The sequence below is a fragment of the Arachis ipaensis genome, chromosome B5 (genome assembly GCF_059453495.1).
Source record: "Arachis ipaensis isolate K30076 ecotype BB chromosome B5, ASM5945349v1, whole genome shotgun sequence".
Taxonomy (NCBI): Eukaryota; Viridiplantae; Streptophyta; class Magnoliopsida; order Fabales; family Fabaceae; genus Arachis; species Arachis ipaensis.
This window is the reverse complement of record NC_142440.1, coordinates 104162459-104177911: the sequence shown is the minus strand read 5'-3', so window position 1 is coordinate 104177911 and position 15453 is coordinate 104162459. Positions and strand designations below refer to the sequence as shown.

The window sequence follows — 15453 nt, the reverse complement described above, 5'->3', positions numbered from 1 at the left end:
ATTTTACTCAATAAAATTTAAATGAGAGATAAAAAAGAAAGATAAAAAAAAAGGGGGAAAAATAGTAGGATTGAAATGGATTAGTAAAATGTTAAGTTTAGAAAATAATAATATTATTTTTAATAATAACAAATATTATTTAGTTAGGTTTAAAGCCCAAAATTTGTTTAATGAATGTTTTATTTGTGCAGACTCATAGTAGACTTGCTAATAACAAAAAGGCCAAGCACTTCAGTAGCGAATATTGGACCAAATATTGAATAGAAAGATGCAGTCTTTTGAACCAATTTAGACAAACATTAAAGCTTATGTGCTGCTGCAACATTGTCCAAATATTAATTTGGGTAAAAATATCAGCAAAGAAGAAAGCTTTTTTTTGTTCATCAAATTGATGGAGAGAAAGGATGAAATTTGGAGGCGAAATTGCAAATCAAAGTTGTAAATTTGGTGGTGCAAACTCTTCTCTGCTCTATTTTTTAGTTCACATTTTATGAGACAAATCGTTTTTGCAGACGGAATCAACTAAGTTTCAAAGCTGTTTTGGTATTTAAGTAAAAAGGCAAAAAGTGACTCTAGGTTCAACCTCCTTCTCTAGGTTCAACATGGGAGCATATGTTGTTGCTTACACACTTACCGAAGGGCAATCCAACAATAGACCACCATTTTTCAATGGCAAAAACTACACCTATTGAAAAGAAAGAATGAGGATATTTGTGCAGTCTGTCGATTACAACATATGGAAGATAATGATAAATGATCCGAACATTCCAACAAAGACCAACACCGAGTGAGTAGTGGTTCTTAAAGAAGAGATCGAGTGGAATGATGAAGACAAAAAGAAGGTGGAACTCAATGTCAAGGCTATCAACATGATGTACTACGCCATTAGCTTTGAAGAATTTCGTAAGGTTTCAAGATGCAAAACATCAAAAAGGGATAAACTCCAAATCACACATGAAGGCACACAACAAGTGAAGAAAACAAGAATTGATATACTTAGAAAAGAGTATGAAATGTTCTCTATGAAAGAAAGAAAAATCATTGATAAAATGTTTGAGAGATTCTTAATCATTATCAATAGCTTGGATTCTGTAGGAGTTACTCATACTAAACCTGTGCTTCTGAGAAAACTTGTGAGAGAACTCTGGCTAATGACAGATTCAACCTACTTTGTTGTCATAATAGAGGTATCAATTCTCCTTCAATAAGAAAACTGATATGATAAGAATTGAGAGAGAATCATCGTTGCTCTTTAAGAATTATATCATATACCTTAGGCGGTGGAGTATTCGCATGGAAATAGGAGAAGAGGATTACACAAAGTACATATTTGGGTCTAATTTTTGGGTTTACCAGCATAGTGTAAAATCCTAGAACTTGGTCACAAGATAAGGGAGACATTAGAAGGGACATTACAGGTTTATTTTTTTCGTGTGCAGGAAAGGGAGAGCAGAATCGTAAAGGCAAGGATTAGTCAGGATGCAACTAAGATACTAGACAACAAAATGAATTTAATTTATCTGAATGGAAAGCAATTTGAAGTTAAAGGAAAAATCGAATCCAAGAAGATATAAAGTCTGAATACTTTGGGTGGAGAGTTGGAGAGAAGAAATTCAAAGGTACTAGTTATGCTTTTGCATCTTAGTTAGTTATTCAATTATTTAGGGTTTTATTTCATGAATTTCATTCAATAATTAAGTGGTTTCATGGCTAATCATCACTTATTTGTACATGAAGAAAATCATTAAACATTAAGTAGAATTTGGGTTCATTCATGAATATATGAGCTTAGATTGTGAATTTGTGTATTTAAGGATTATTCATGATTATATGAGCCATGCTTTGATGCAATGTTGTTTATTGATTTCTTGTTACAAGGGATTAGAAGTTAATAAAGTAAGGAACATGAAGAATGCATGTCTTGGAGTCAGTGAAAGTTAAGGAAGCATGCAACATAAATCCAAGCAAGCAAGGCTCGAACCATCATCCTGGAGACACTTATAATGGCGCCTCGAGCTCCTATAATGGCACCTCAAGCGCCTATAGTGGCGCTTCCAACGCCTGAGAAGAAAAGAAGAACGAAGTGCTTGAATTTTCTAGCGCCTTCGAACAAGGGAGCAAGCACCATTTGGGAGGCACCTGTAGTGGCGCCTAAAGCGCCCTTGCAACCTTCTCCAAGACACCAACATTGTGGACATCAAGAGTGCTGCTCTAGGTGCCCAAATTGGCACCCCAAGCGCCCTTCACCCACCACCTCCAAGGCACCAATTTGGTGCCTCAATAGTGGCGCTCTAGGCGCCCAAATTGGTGCCCCAAACGCCCTTCACACACTACCTCCAGGGCACCAGTTTGGTGCCTCAATAGTGGCGCCTTAGGCGCCCAAATTGGCACCTCAAGCGCCATTGCAACTCCTCTCCAGAGCCACCAATTCTAGGCACTCAAGTATGGCGCCTTAGGTGCCCAAACCCACACCTCAAGTATTTGGGGCATGTGGTGACTAAGTACGCACACCTCGCTGCCCCATTGACAGAACTCCTCAAGCACAACAACTTCCACTGGGACCACATAGCTGACCTTGCCTTTAAGAGACTCAAATCAGCCCAGACACACACACCAGTGCTGGCTCTTCCTAATTTCTCTGTACCTTTCACAGTTGAGACGAATGCCTCGGGTCATGGCATAGGAGCAATACTCTCACAGCAGGGACATCATAGCTTACTTTAGTAAAAGACTTAACCAGCGCTTGTCAGCTGCTTCGGCTTATATTCGGGAGCTTTACGCTATTATCCAGGCAGTGGCCAAGTGGCCGCACTATTTGTTGGGGCATTGGTTCTGCAGTAAGACTGATCATCAGGGTCTGCGTGAACTCATAAACCAAGTGGTCATCACACCAGAACAGCAATATTACCTTACAAAGTTATTGGGATTCGACTTTGAGGTAGTGTATCGATCTGGCAAGACGAACTTAGCTGCTGATGCCTTATCAAGACAGGGTGAAGAACCCTCTGAGGCCTGCCTTCAAGCTTTATCTACTGTCAATACCTCATTGACTCCATCACTCTTACGGGCTACGAGGGAGGACCCTGACACTCAGTTATTGATGGAGCAATATCGGAAGAGAGTGTTGCCTCCTGAGTATCTATTGCAAGAAGGGCTCCTTATGTATAAAGGAAAGATATGGGTGCCGGATTTTGAGGGCCTTTGTACCCAGCTACTTACTGAATTTCATGCGACGCCTATGGCTGGGCATCCGGGGGTACTTAAGACTTATAAGGCTGTTGATGAATTATTTTTTTGGCCGGGCCTACGTAGGGACATATACAAATTTGTTCGGCAATGTAACACATGCCAATCTACCAAATACATGACTTCCAAATCTCAGGGACTCCGCAATCCTTTTTCTGTGCCGTATGGACCATGGACAGAACTTTCAATGGTATTGTTCAGTTACCCTAGTTAGCAGGTTACACTGCTATTATGGTGGTGGTTGATCGCTTCAGCAAACCTGCTCATTTTGAACCCCTGAGAGCTGGCTTCATTGCGAGTTCAGTGGCAAAGGTCTTTATTGCATGGGGGGGGGTAAAATTACACAGATTTCCCTCTATCATTGTTTCTAACCGAGACCCCCTCTTCCTCAGTCGCTTCTGGCGCAGCCTCTGAGTTCGGCGGCACCCAATTGCAACACAGTACGGTGTATCATCCGCAGAGTGACGGCCAGACTGAGGTCACTAATCGTTCCCTTGAGCAATATCTATGTGCTTTCTCTCATTCGCAGCCATAACAGTGGGTGGCCTTTCTTCCCTGGGCTGAATTTTGCTATAATAGCTCATTTCACTCCGCTATACAGATGACACCACAAGAGGCGTTGCACGGTTTTCCCATGAACTTGCCCCCTGGCTACTGCCCTGGCACGTCCCCTATGCTAGAGGTCGATCTCTTTTTGTGGACTCGTGAGATATTGAATGATGAGTTGGGTTTCTACCTACACCAAGCAAGAACCCGCATGAAGAAACAAGCAGACCGGCATCGTCGTGACAAGGAATTCAAAGAGGGGGATTGGGTTTCGCTCAACTTGAAGCCTTACCGTCAAATATCCCTCTTCCATAGGGAGCATCCAAAGCTCGGCAGGCGCTTCTTTCCGCATCCTACACCGTGTTGGGAAAGTGGCGTACCGCCTCGAGCTTCTAGCTGGTAGCACGATTCACCCCGTCTTCCATGTCTCCATGTTGAAGGAGTTCCATGGAGAACCACCAACGGCAACCCCAGTGCTGGCAGCGACGTTTCAACCCGCACCTACAGCGATTTTAGGAAGGTGCTCCGTCTCAAGAGATGGGAAACAAGTGGAGCAGGTCCTCGTGGATTGGGAGGGCTTACCACAGGAGGAAACAACTTGGGTGGACTTCGACCAGCTGTTGCATATGTTTCCAGAGTTGGACCTTGAGGGCAAGGTTATTGTCTGGGGAGTAGGGCTGGCAATGGGTAGGGTAGGGTAGGGTTTTGACCATACCCTAACCCTACCCGCGGGTTGAAAATTCTATTAAAACTCTACCCTACCCTATCCGTGGGTTGAGAATCTCTCAACCCTAACCCTACCCGCACCCTAAAGTTCTAAATCCTACCCTACCCTACCCTACCCGCAGAAATATCAAATTTTTTCAAAGTAAATATAAAAATCAATCATTTCAAATTTTACACATATTAATAACATAAAAAATAACAAACTAATGCTCTAAATTACTAAATTAACTAACTAGTTTAGTGGTTGTTCACTTATTGTAAATCATTACATAAGAGAGGTTGTGGGTTTAATTCTCACTTCCTTTACTATATACCTAATTTTTATAAAATATGTGTTATATTTGAGGTGCGGATAGGGTAGGGTAGGGTACACCCTAAACCCGTACCCTACCCAAACGGGTTGGACCGGGTTGGGTACCCGCGGGTAGAGTATGAATTGCCAACCCTACTGGGGAGGGAATAGCTGATATAAGCACTCTAATAGCTGATACAAGCACTCCAAACTCAGCCCCACAAACCAGCCCAATTGAAGAGATTGCAGAACTTAGAGCTAGATCAACTAAGGAAGCAGGCCCAGTTGGCAAGAGAGTGAGAAAGGCCCTCAATTGGATGAAAGACTACCATATGAAGAAGTAAATAGAAATCATTGTAAAGGAGAAGTGTGACCATCATACCTTTGCATTTGCTAAATCTTCCAATACATATTTTCACAGATTTCTTTATTCAATTATTGTTGCATCATAATTCTATCGCTAAGCTAAGGGGTTCTACCCAATACTAGGCTTGGAGAAGCCTCTCGGAGGGAAGAAAAATATTGGAGAGAGTGTTTAAATGAAAAATTGGAAATAGAGTTAATCTGAATTAGGGATGATCCTTGGTTTGGAGACACTCCCCCATTTAGATTACCTAGGGCAACAGCCTAGACCAATCTTTAATTTGGGTTAAATAGTTGTTGACAGAGACAATTGGGATTAACAAATCATAAACAGCAACTTCAACCAAGCAGAGGCTCAAACAATCTATCGAGCTCCCCATGGTGCAAATAAATTGATTTGGAGTTAAAAAATTAATGGGCACTATTCGGTTTCTACAGGATATGAATTAGCCTTTTACTTCTACCATGTACATGAACAGCAATTAGACCACAGATTCAGAGCTACCAAAGTATCAAATGCAATTTGGAAAATAAAATGTCAGCAAAAATTCAGAGTTTTCGTATGGAAGATAGGTCACAATGGCTTACCTACCATGATGAAAATCCATTCCAATTTGGCCCAAGTCTTTCCTGCCTGCCTCCGCTACCATCGTCAATCAGAGAATGTATTCCACTATCTCTTATCATGCCCAGTCTCCACCGAGGTCTGATGCAGGCTAGACTGGCAGCATATTCTGTCAGGTCACCAAAATCAACCCTCATGGATGTGATTGGAAGAGAGCTTGAATCTGATCAAATTTAGGAGCCATAGTAAGCAACTCATGATGCAGCTCATATTCACCATATGGAGAAGTTAACTATCAAGGAATTTAATGATTTTTTAGGGAAAGAGAATCTCAACTGAGGAAGTACTGTCTCAGGCTGTGAGCGTTGCTGTGGAGTTCGCCTCTTTCTCTGCATCTTCAAGATAATCTTCTTCTTCTTTGACTCTTTTAAGTTTCATTTCTTCTAGATATTTCTTCTTATTGTAAGCTATGCTTCGGCTTTTGAAAATTCCGTGTACAGTTGTCCGTTTGTGGTCCACTCATTTATTTTCTCATAGAAAAAAAAATACAGCATATCTTTGCTTTAAAAAAAATTAGATGAACTATAAAATATTCTAAAAACAATAATTATTGCATTTGGAAGATCTTCACACTTTAGGATCTTTAATTTCGTTCCTTTATATTCATATAAAATAACCATACATCTAATACAACATCATGAAGATTGTGCTTAGACAAGTCCCCAAATCTAAATCCAAACTTGTACATGCAAAGAAATCACAATTCTCAATGACTATTCATGTTCTCCATCTCTGGAAACTTAAAAATGTATTTTGTGAATAACCAATAATTCCCTTGTATAATTCGGATCACATCAATCTAGCTTCTGAAAAAGGATTGAAACAGATTATCCTCCATATCAACAATACAAAGGTTTTTATGTTGATTCCAGTCCAGATGGTTTCATAGTCTGTTCCACAGCATCTATACAGAAAATAAATTCCCGAAAGATCCGTCTCCTTACGCTCGAGTTGTGTTGTTCCTTGTTTTGCAAGTTGGTGAGTTTCGAGTGAAATCTTGTTATAGATTTACTTGGGCTTTAGCAGTGAATGGAATCGCGAAACAGGTTCCTCCAATTACCCCAATGACTAATTTAACGACTATAAGGACTAGAAGCCAGCCACGACAGGCACTCATGCAGTTACAAAAACCACTTTTAATAGTTATTTGATGAAGTGGTAGCCTACATTAGCATGGCAATTGCTACATTGGAGTGGCAACTACATGACTACATCAAAGCAAGATACTACTTAAAATAGTATCCAAAGAGAAATACTTGAAAATTTTTAAAAAAAAATATTTAATTATTTTACTGATCTTTATAATTTTATTAAATTTGTAATTAAATTTTTATACTTTTTATTTTCTTTTCAATTGGATCTGTACACTACTTTTAATTTTGTAATTAGGTCCCTTGCCAATATAAAAAATATTAAGAATTAGCGGAATATTTCTCAACATATTAAAATTATCCATAATTAAGAACATAATTAAATCTGACATACTTTTTGGAAAAAATATTCTCTTAATTTTAATGTTTTTGACACTAAGATAGGCTAATTACAAAATTAAAAAGTGTCAAAATTTAATTAAAATAAAAAATATAAAAATTTAATTATAAATATGATAAAATTATAAAGACCAACAAAATAAATAATTTTTTTTAATTTTTCAAGTATTTCTCTTTAAATACTATTTTGAGTAATATCTTGCTCTGATATAGTTATGTAGTTGTCATTTTGATATAACAATTGATATGCTAATATAGAGACTAATAAAGTAATTAAATTGTAAAAAAAATATTTCATGCAATAATAAAACATAATTTTTGGTGTTTTTTAAATAATAAGAATGCTAATGGGCTTCAAAAGAAAAAAGTAAAAAATACATTACTCCTTGAATTCTAAACCTTAAATCATTAACTCTAAATTCTAAATTTTGAATCCTAAATCCTAAATTCTTTTAAATCCTAAACTCTAAATTATAAACTCTAAGTCTAAATCATATAATAATAAAAAATTTAAAATTTGATTAGTTAACAAAAAGTATAGTATTTTGTTAAGTAAAAAACCGTTAAACCCTACTCACTAGAAGTCTAGAACCTAGTTTGTATTTCGTTCTGTTAATAGAAAAAGAAAAGTTGCCCACCAGAGAAGCCCAAAATGTTTAATGAAATTCTAACCATATAGGTCATTAAATTCGTGTCAAACATAAGCGATTTCATCCAAATATTGTAAATCTAAATACAATTCTATTTAAGTTTTAACTAAATTCTTAAAATAATCCGTGCCATTAAACTAAACATGACACATCCTATGTATTCCCACCCATAAAAACTGGATCTGATTCATCCTCAAAAGCCAAAGCCTATACCATACATTCCATTAAGCCATTTAAAGTTTTAGAAGATTGCAAAATTCCCTTTAACACAGTTAAATCACCAATGTGACAATCTCTCCCTTTCCACTCCCGTTTCTGTATGCATTGTTCCCTACTTCCCTATAGCACCAAAATTTTTTAATATATGGAGACATTCCAACAGGAAACCTAATCAGTTGTCCATGGATCACCCTCAGCTATGACTTCAGAAGGTTCAAAAACTTCTGACTCTGAAGATTCACCCGAGCCTGAATTAGCATCGCTACTTGATTCAGCTTCAACAGGTACATCTCCCTCTTCTGCTCTACCCCATCTTCCACCCAGGGCAAGGGCCATCATTTCATAAATCTTACCTCCCAACTCAGCAGGACTGTCCGGCTGCATTATTGAGATCCAGGAAATTAATGTTCAGTGAGCTGCAGACAGTGCATAATATACAGGTGAACCAAAATACTAATCCTTACAGTAAATCCACTAGATATTAGTGCTGTGTCATATAATAGGTCGACCGCTCTCTTTGCGTCATCACTGTCAGCAGCATTCTTGCAGGCAGCCTGCAAAAGAATACAAAATGAAAACCGATTATCGTATGCGCCTAACAAGAAAACATGTGCACCAATTGTTTTTGCCTATTCAAGAATCATGCTCTTTTGGTTGGTTGTTTATCAGTTTCTTCTAATCAAATTATCTTCTCCCAGCATGCCATTTGATAGGCAGGAAGAGCTTAGCTCTTTTTGTGTCGACTATCAAAAAGACTATGAAGATGAGGTATAAAGGGTTGAGTTGTTTTTGTGCAACCTCAAGATCATGGGTTCAAGCCATAGAAATAGCCACTGATGTCCATTACACCCTTTGGGTGGACCCTTTCCCAGACCCTGCATTAATGCAGGATGCTTGTTCACCTGATGTCCCTTTTTTCCTTTCTTTTATCAGAAAGATTATCCAAAACCGAGCTAATAATGATAGGATTTTAAATCGGAAGCACCAAATTAAATTATCTTACATTCAAGTCTTTAATGATGGGATGGTCTGGATTAACCTCCAATATTCTCCTCCCCCTCATAAACTCCAAACTTGAACTGTCCCCAAGAGCTTGTGCCTTCATTAATCTGAAGAAAAGAACTTAAATACAGCATTAAATACAATGACTTAAAGAAGATGATTTCTCGTGATCAAGTTAAATCACATGGAAAGGAGAAGGCGAACCTCTCCATATTTGCAGACCATCCAAACTTCCCGGATACAAGCACACAAGGAGATGAGCTTAAGCGCTTAGACACTTGAACTTTTGCAACCTTGTCGCCAAGCTGCTGTTTTATCCAATCACAGAGCAAGTTGTATTCTTGCTTGGATTCCCTCTCCTTCACCTCATCCTCATCACCTGCATTGGAGAAAATATTAGACATGAATACATCCGAATCCCATTTTCAGATATAAAATATAGTATCTAAGGATATGACTTTCAAGAGAAAAATACAAACCCAATTCCAAATCTTCTTTGCTGATATCAACAAATTTCTTTTCTTTGTATGTTTGTAAGTTCTGAATGGCAACCTCGTCAATTGGTTCAATCAAATAAAGAACCTACAAATGATACTCAGACTATTCAGTAAAAGTGAACTTTTCAAGGAAAAACGTAACTGAAAACTAAATTTGATCAAGCAACCCATTCAATTCAATTGTATCTCAATTCACTAAATCAACAAAATTAAGTATATTAACTGGGGGGTCTCATAAAAACCTACACAGGCTCAAATTGCTTAAGTTCTTTCTATATTGTTTGCTCAAAATGACCAGCTACACATACCTCAATATCTTTTTGAACCAATTTCTCCAAAAATGGAGCACTCTTGGCACTTTTCAAGCTGTCAGATGCTAGATAATAGATAGCCTTTTGGTTTTCACCCATGTTTTCAACATAATCATCTAAGCTTTTCAGCTCCTCCTCACTTTTGGAAGTGTAAAACCTCAACAATGGTGTTAAGCGCTTATGATTTCCACTGTCTTCAATGCATCCCAACTTCAAAAATCTACCAAAGTTTTCCCAGAATTTCTTGTAGTCCTGGATCCACATGAAACCACCTATATTAAATGAAGACCCTTGACATTTTAAAAGTAGAAAAATTGAATATACTGCAACAAACCTCTTTATTTTCCCTTTCAGAAAGGTCTTGAATCATATCAAATGCCTTCCTCACAAGTCTCTTCCTCATTATTCTTACCTGCAATTAAAATATTGTCAGACAACATTTTGGGAAGCACATCTATAAATAAATATATAAAGATCATTCCTAACATACAATATGTCGTTCATTCATGTTACTAGAATGTAAAGAGTTTCCAATATTAGCAGCAAAATTTGGGTTCACTTACAATTCTGCTTTCCTGAAGGATCTCCCGAGAAACATTGAGTGGAAGGTCATCTGAATCAACCACACCCTTAACAAAGCTCAAGTAACGTGGAAACTGTGAAGACACTGATGAAATTAGTGATTTACAGCAATTAACACTGGGAGGAGTAACAAAAGGGCTGGAAACATTGAATAAGCACACAACAAATATGACCTAAGTTAGAGCTCGTGCAGGTTTGTATAAGCAGATGACATATAATGACACTTCTGAGTCATGAGATTGTATAATTATGACTAAAACTTTGCCATGAATCACTATGCTACAGAAATTATATCTTACTCATTTTTTCCATTATAAGTAAATATAAAAAGATGGCATGAAAATAATATACAAGACAATTTCAAATGGCAGTAAACTCACCAGTTCACCATCAAAATCATCTGAGATAAACACACGCTTGACATACAAGCGTATGTTTTTCGTTTTTGGATTTATTACTTCTTCATTGTTAAGAGGCCCCATTCCTGGAACGTACAAAATACTTCTGAACTCAACTTCACCCTACAAAGTTTGAAAGGCAGTTACATTGACAGCTCTCTAAAGAAAATGTGCTAACAAAAGTTACTAAAATATCATCAAATCAAAATACCTCAGTGGTGAAGTGAGTATGAGCAAGGGGTTCTAAGAACTCGTTAAAAGTCTTCTTGTAGAATTCATTGTATTCTTCCTTTTCGACTTCCTTAGGCTGCCGCATCTACAAAAAGTGGCTAATGAAGTCAATATAAAAGGCACTATCAAGAATATGTTAAATGCATGCCATTGGCACCCTAACACCATGCAAAGCAGATATCCAGCTCACCCATATTGGCTTTGTTTCATTGGCCAATTCCCAGTCCCAATACTTCTCAGTCTTTGTCTTCTTTGTCTTCTTTTTCTCACCCTGAAACAAGAGTGCAAGACACATTTGGTATTAACAACATATTTTGAGAAAGAAGCACCCCTGTCAGACAGAAATATCACACAAGTTACCTCTGCTTTAGGTTCTTCCCCTTCTTTGGGCTCTTCTTCCTCTTCTACCTGTGTAGGATAACAATAAGGAATAAGTTGTTGTTTCATTTGCCAATCCTTCAAGCTGCATGTTTTAGTTTTTTATACAGTCCAATATTATGAATAGCAAAGTAAGATTCCATGTGTGTATATTTTGAATCCAGATAGAATGAAATCACCTTGATATAACAAACAGTTCTATTGACACACACTCTTTATGAAATTTCTTTTGCAACTTTCACTTCTTTGATTCAATATTATCTATATAAACAGTTTTAATAAAGTGAAACTAATGCGAAAAGGAAAGAAGCTTAATTTCTTTTTATACAGGAAAACTTTGAAAAGAACATCCATCTCCTATGATCCAAAGAAACATTTGTGTGTAACATACACATTTATCATTAAAAGCTGGCATACAAATAGTTTGAAATTATGTCATCAACGAGAAAATAGGAAAACTAGCAGCCACACAACAAATAACTGTAGAATATGCTAGAGCAAGCAATCTAACCTCCACGGTTCTTGACTTTTCTTGCCATGTATAGATGGGGAAGGAAACAAACTGCGAGTAATTCTTCACCAAACCCTGAATCCTGGTTGGCTCTGAGAATTCATACTTGTCATCTGCCTAGATAAGCAAAGAACAAAATAGGAATTCGAGTGCGTTCAACATGTATCCAATAAATTCAATAAAATTATCTCTAGTTATAACTTTTTCCCTAAAAGATTTTGAGATTGCAAAACAATTCACTAGGAAATAAGATTTTCATCTAAAATTAAGAATTTGCTAACTTCCTCCACCAATGAAGAGCTCTCTGTTACATCTGTGAAGTTTACTTCAGATGCTACCAAAATCAGAGTAATTGAACAATGTATCAAGCACTGGTAAGACGATTATACATCCATTAAAGAAAGAAACTAATAACACTTACTCTCAAATAGAGTGTAATCTGTGTACCACGACGCAGAATCTTTTCAGGATCAGTTTCCTCCCTTATCACATAAGAGCTACTGTCAGCGTCAGCTTCCCACACATACTGCTTATCAGATCTTGGGCTCTTAGTAGTAACAACAACCTGTTTGTTAACAACATGAACATATAGCCAATTAGTGACATGCAACCAAAATAATCATTATAAACATAAAAAATTCTGCAACGTAAGCATAAGAATTTTCTACCATACCTTCTCAGCAACAAGAAAAGCAGAGTAAAACCCAACACCAAATTGACCAATCAAACCATTATCTGCCCCCAAATCCTTATTTTCCTGAAATAAGTGGAGATAAATTTAGAGATGATAGGATGATTGATGCTTCGAATCATTGCTCTGATCAACAGTTCTAATTTCTAAATCATAACGAGTTACCTTAAGTGCCTTCAAAAATTTTGAAGTACCACTCTGCGCAATTGTTCCAAGACAGTCAATGAGCTCTTCTTTTGTCATTCCAATGCCAGTATCTCTAAAGAGGTCAGAAAACAAAAGTTCAGTAATCTTAAATACATAGGCAAAAACAGGCCACCAAACAAAATAAAAAGCCATAAAAAATACAGAATGAATGTTACAAACGTTATGGTAATTGTCCCATTGTCTGGGTCAGGTTTGATGCGTATCTCAAGTTCTCCAGCATCTCCAAGCAAAGAAGGCTCGGTCACGCTTAAGAATCTCAACTTGTCCAAAGCATCACTAGCATTACTGACAAAAGCAAAAATAGAACAAAGACAAAATACAACAAAATCAGGTAACACTGCTCACATATGCAAATGTTGCAAGCAAAACATACATGAAAAATCCTAGACGGGAAGAAACAACTGTAAAATCAGTGCTAACTAGGCAAAAGCTTTCCCTCATGATAGCCATCAATATAACACAAAGTTGGAAAGATAATTTCACAGAAAATCATTCCATTAAAAACAGCTAACTAGTAATACCTTTAAACAAAAATAAATACAATCCCACTGAGCCTATGATGCAAACAAGTTTCACATTGTAATTACCTCACAAGTTCACGAAGGAACACTTCCTTGTGGCTATACAAACTGTGAACAATCAAATCCAACAACCTGCTCACCTACAAAAAAATAAAAAATAAAAAATAAAAAAATAGAACTCGTTTCCTTACATAAAACATCAATAAACAGGGACTAACCCAGAAAATTTTAATAGTGGAGGCAAAGATGACCACGGAAATAATAAAACTTTTACCATAACTATATTTTTAATTACTTAAATCAGTTATTACCGGAAGTGAATTTTAATTAATGCTTCCAAAAAATATATTAATCCAAAATTACTGAGGAAAAAATTGTGCTCTTGAAACAATAAACACATCTAAACTAGAATACATCAAAAGACAGTAAATGATAAAAACTAAAACAAATTATCAACAATTTCACTGCTTAAAAGCACACAAGCCATTTCCCAATTGAGCGTTCCAACTTCCAATCCTCTCAACACGCAAAAAATAAAATTTGAAAATGCATAAAGAGGCGCAATTTTTAAATGAATTTGAAGAAAACCTACCTCGGCTTGGTACTCAAATTTTTCACCAGGAACATCAGTAGCTTCTTCTTTCTCAGCAACGGCAGCATCGCAGCGAACGGTGAAGCTGTCGCTCCTCTGTCGTTGCTGCTGCTTCCATGTGAGGCCAGCACGAGAGAAGGCCCTTCTGAGACCGTTTTGCGGCGGAAGAAAAGCGCTTGTGATAAGGGAAGCCCGTTTGGGTGTGAAAGGGGACGGAGAAGGGAGCGAGCATCCAAGAGAAGAAGCGGTAACCACGGTTCTGCTGAGAACTGGAGCCATTCAGTTTCAGCGCTTTTAGAGAGAAATGAGAGAAAAGAGAAAAGAGAAAACTGAGTTTGGGTCTTATCTCTTTGAGTTGGTAGGTGCAGAGAGTGGAGAGTAAGGGGATTAAAAACCCTTGGAAGGGTTTAAGGAGAGTGTAGGAGATGGTTCTAGAAAACCTGGCAATTGTCATTTCATTTGGCAGCTTTTGTGTTTTATTGTAAGGCTCAGATTCTGCCAAGTCAGCAACCACGCCATCTCTATCCGTTGGTTACCGTTTCTCAAGGGTTATTATGCCAGGTGCACTTTACCTTTGCACATGTTTAGTAGTATAGTTATACAAGGGTTAGTATGCAAGGTGCACTTTACCTTTGGACATCAACCGGGATCGGCGTGAAAAACGGTTCGGTCCTCCTCTTAAAACCGTCAATTTTCAAACCGTTCAAAAACCATTGAATAGGTCGTTAAGATAAAAATACACTTTTTTTCGTATTGTTCTTTCATATTTCTCTCTAGTTATAAGGTGGAAAGACACACTTTTTTTATATGAAAAGGTACACTCCTACATAATACCTCTAGGAGAAGGTGGAAAAGACATTTTTCTTCGTTTATGTTTCCTCCTGGGGATATACAACGGAGAGACAATGTTCGGATTAGCTATCGGATGTGTCGGATTATAGCACTGTAACTGACAAGTGAGTTCGTGGTCAATAGGACAGGCATGTATCATACTGCATTTGTTTGCATTTTCTTGTGTCTGCATAATTAATTGGCTTGCCTAACTGACAGCATGTTAATTACTAATTGTACTACTTGTCGTACTTGCTCCCTATGTGTGATTTTCTGCTTGTCTGTTTCATTGCTTGAGTTTGGGACTTGTTGATTTGGAGTGTGGTGGCGTGTAAGCGATTATATGTGAGGCTACAGGCCGAGATATGATATTCTTTTGGGTCGGAGGCCAAGATTTGATTATTTTGAGCCGAGGCCGTGACTGGTTGGGCCGAAGGCCGTAATTTGGTAAGTTGGTAAAGGTTGATACGCGCATTGATTTGTGGTAGTTTGTGTGTTGATTGATTTTACTTGGGTCAGAGGCTATGATTGATTATATAATGGG

The 15453-nt window shown here is 37.5% G+C and overlaps 1 protein-coding gene across 1 annotated transcript; it reads right to left on the bottom strand.

Moving 5' to 3' along the window:
* Positions 1-7943: 7943 nt before the first annotated feature.
* On the bottom strand, positions 7944-14523 carry CR88 (Chaperone protein htpG family protein). The gene is made up of 19 exons (XM_016347465.3): positions 14079-14523; positions 13553-13626; positions 13125-13250; positions 12924-13017; positions 12741-12824; positions 12489-12632; positions 12068-12184; positions 11539-11586; positions 11369-11449; positions 11159-11263; positions 10930-11070; positions 10531-10623; positions 10302-10379; positions 9965-10219; positions 9639-9741; positions 9364-9538; positions 9161-9266; positions 8622-8711; positions 7944-8535 (listed from the first exon to the last, which is right to left on the bottom strand). The coding sequence occupies exons 1-19, from the start codon at positions 14355-14357 to the stop codon at positions 8326-8328; spliced, it is 2403 nt and encodes an 800-aa protein (XP_016202951.1). The 5' UTR covers positions 14358-14523; the 3' UTR covers positions 7944-8325.
* Between the last annotated feature and the right edge of the window lie 930 nt (positions 14524-15453).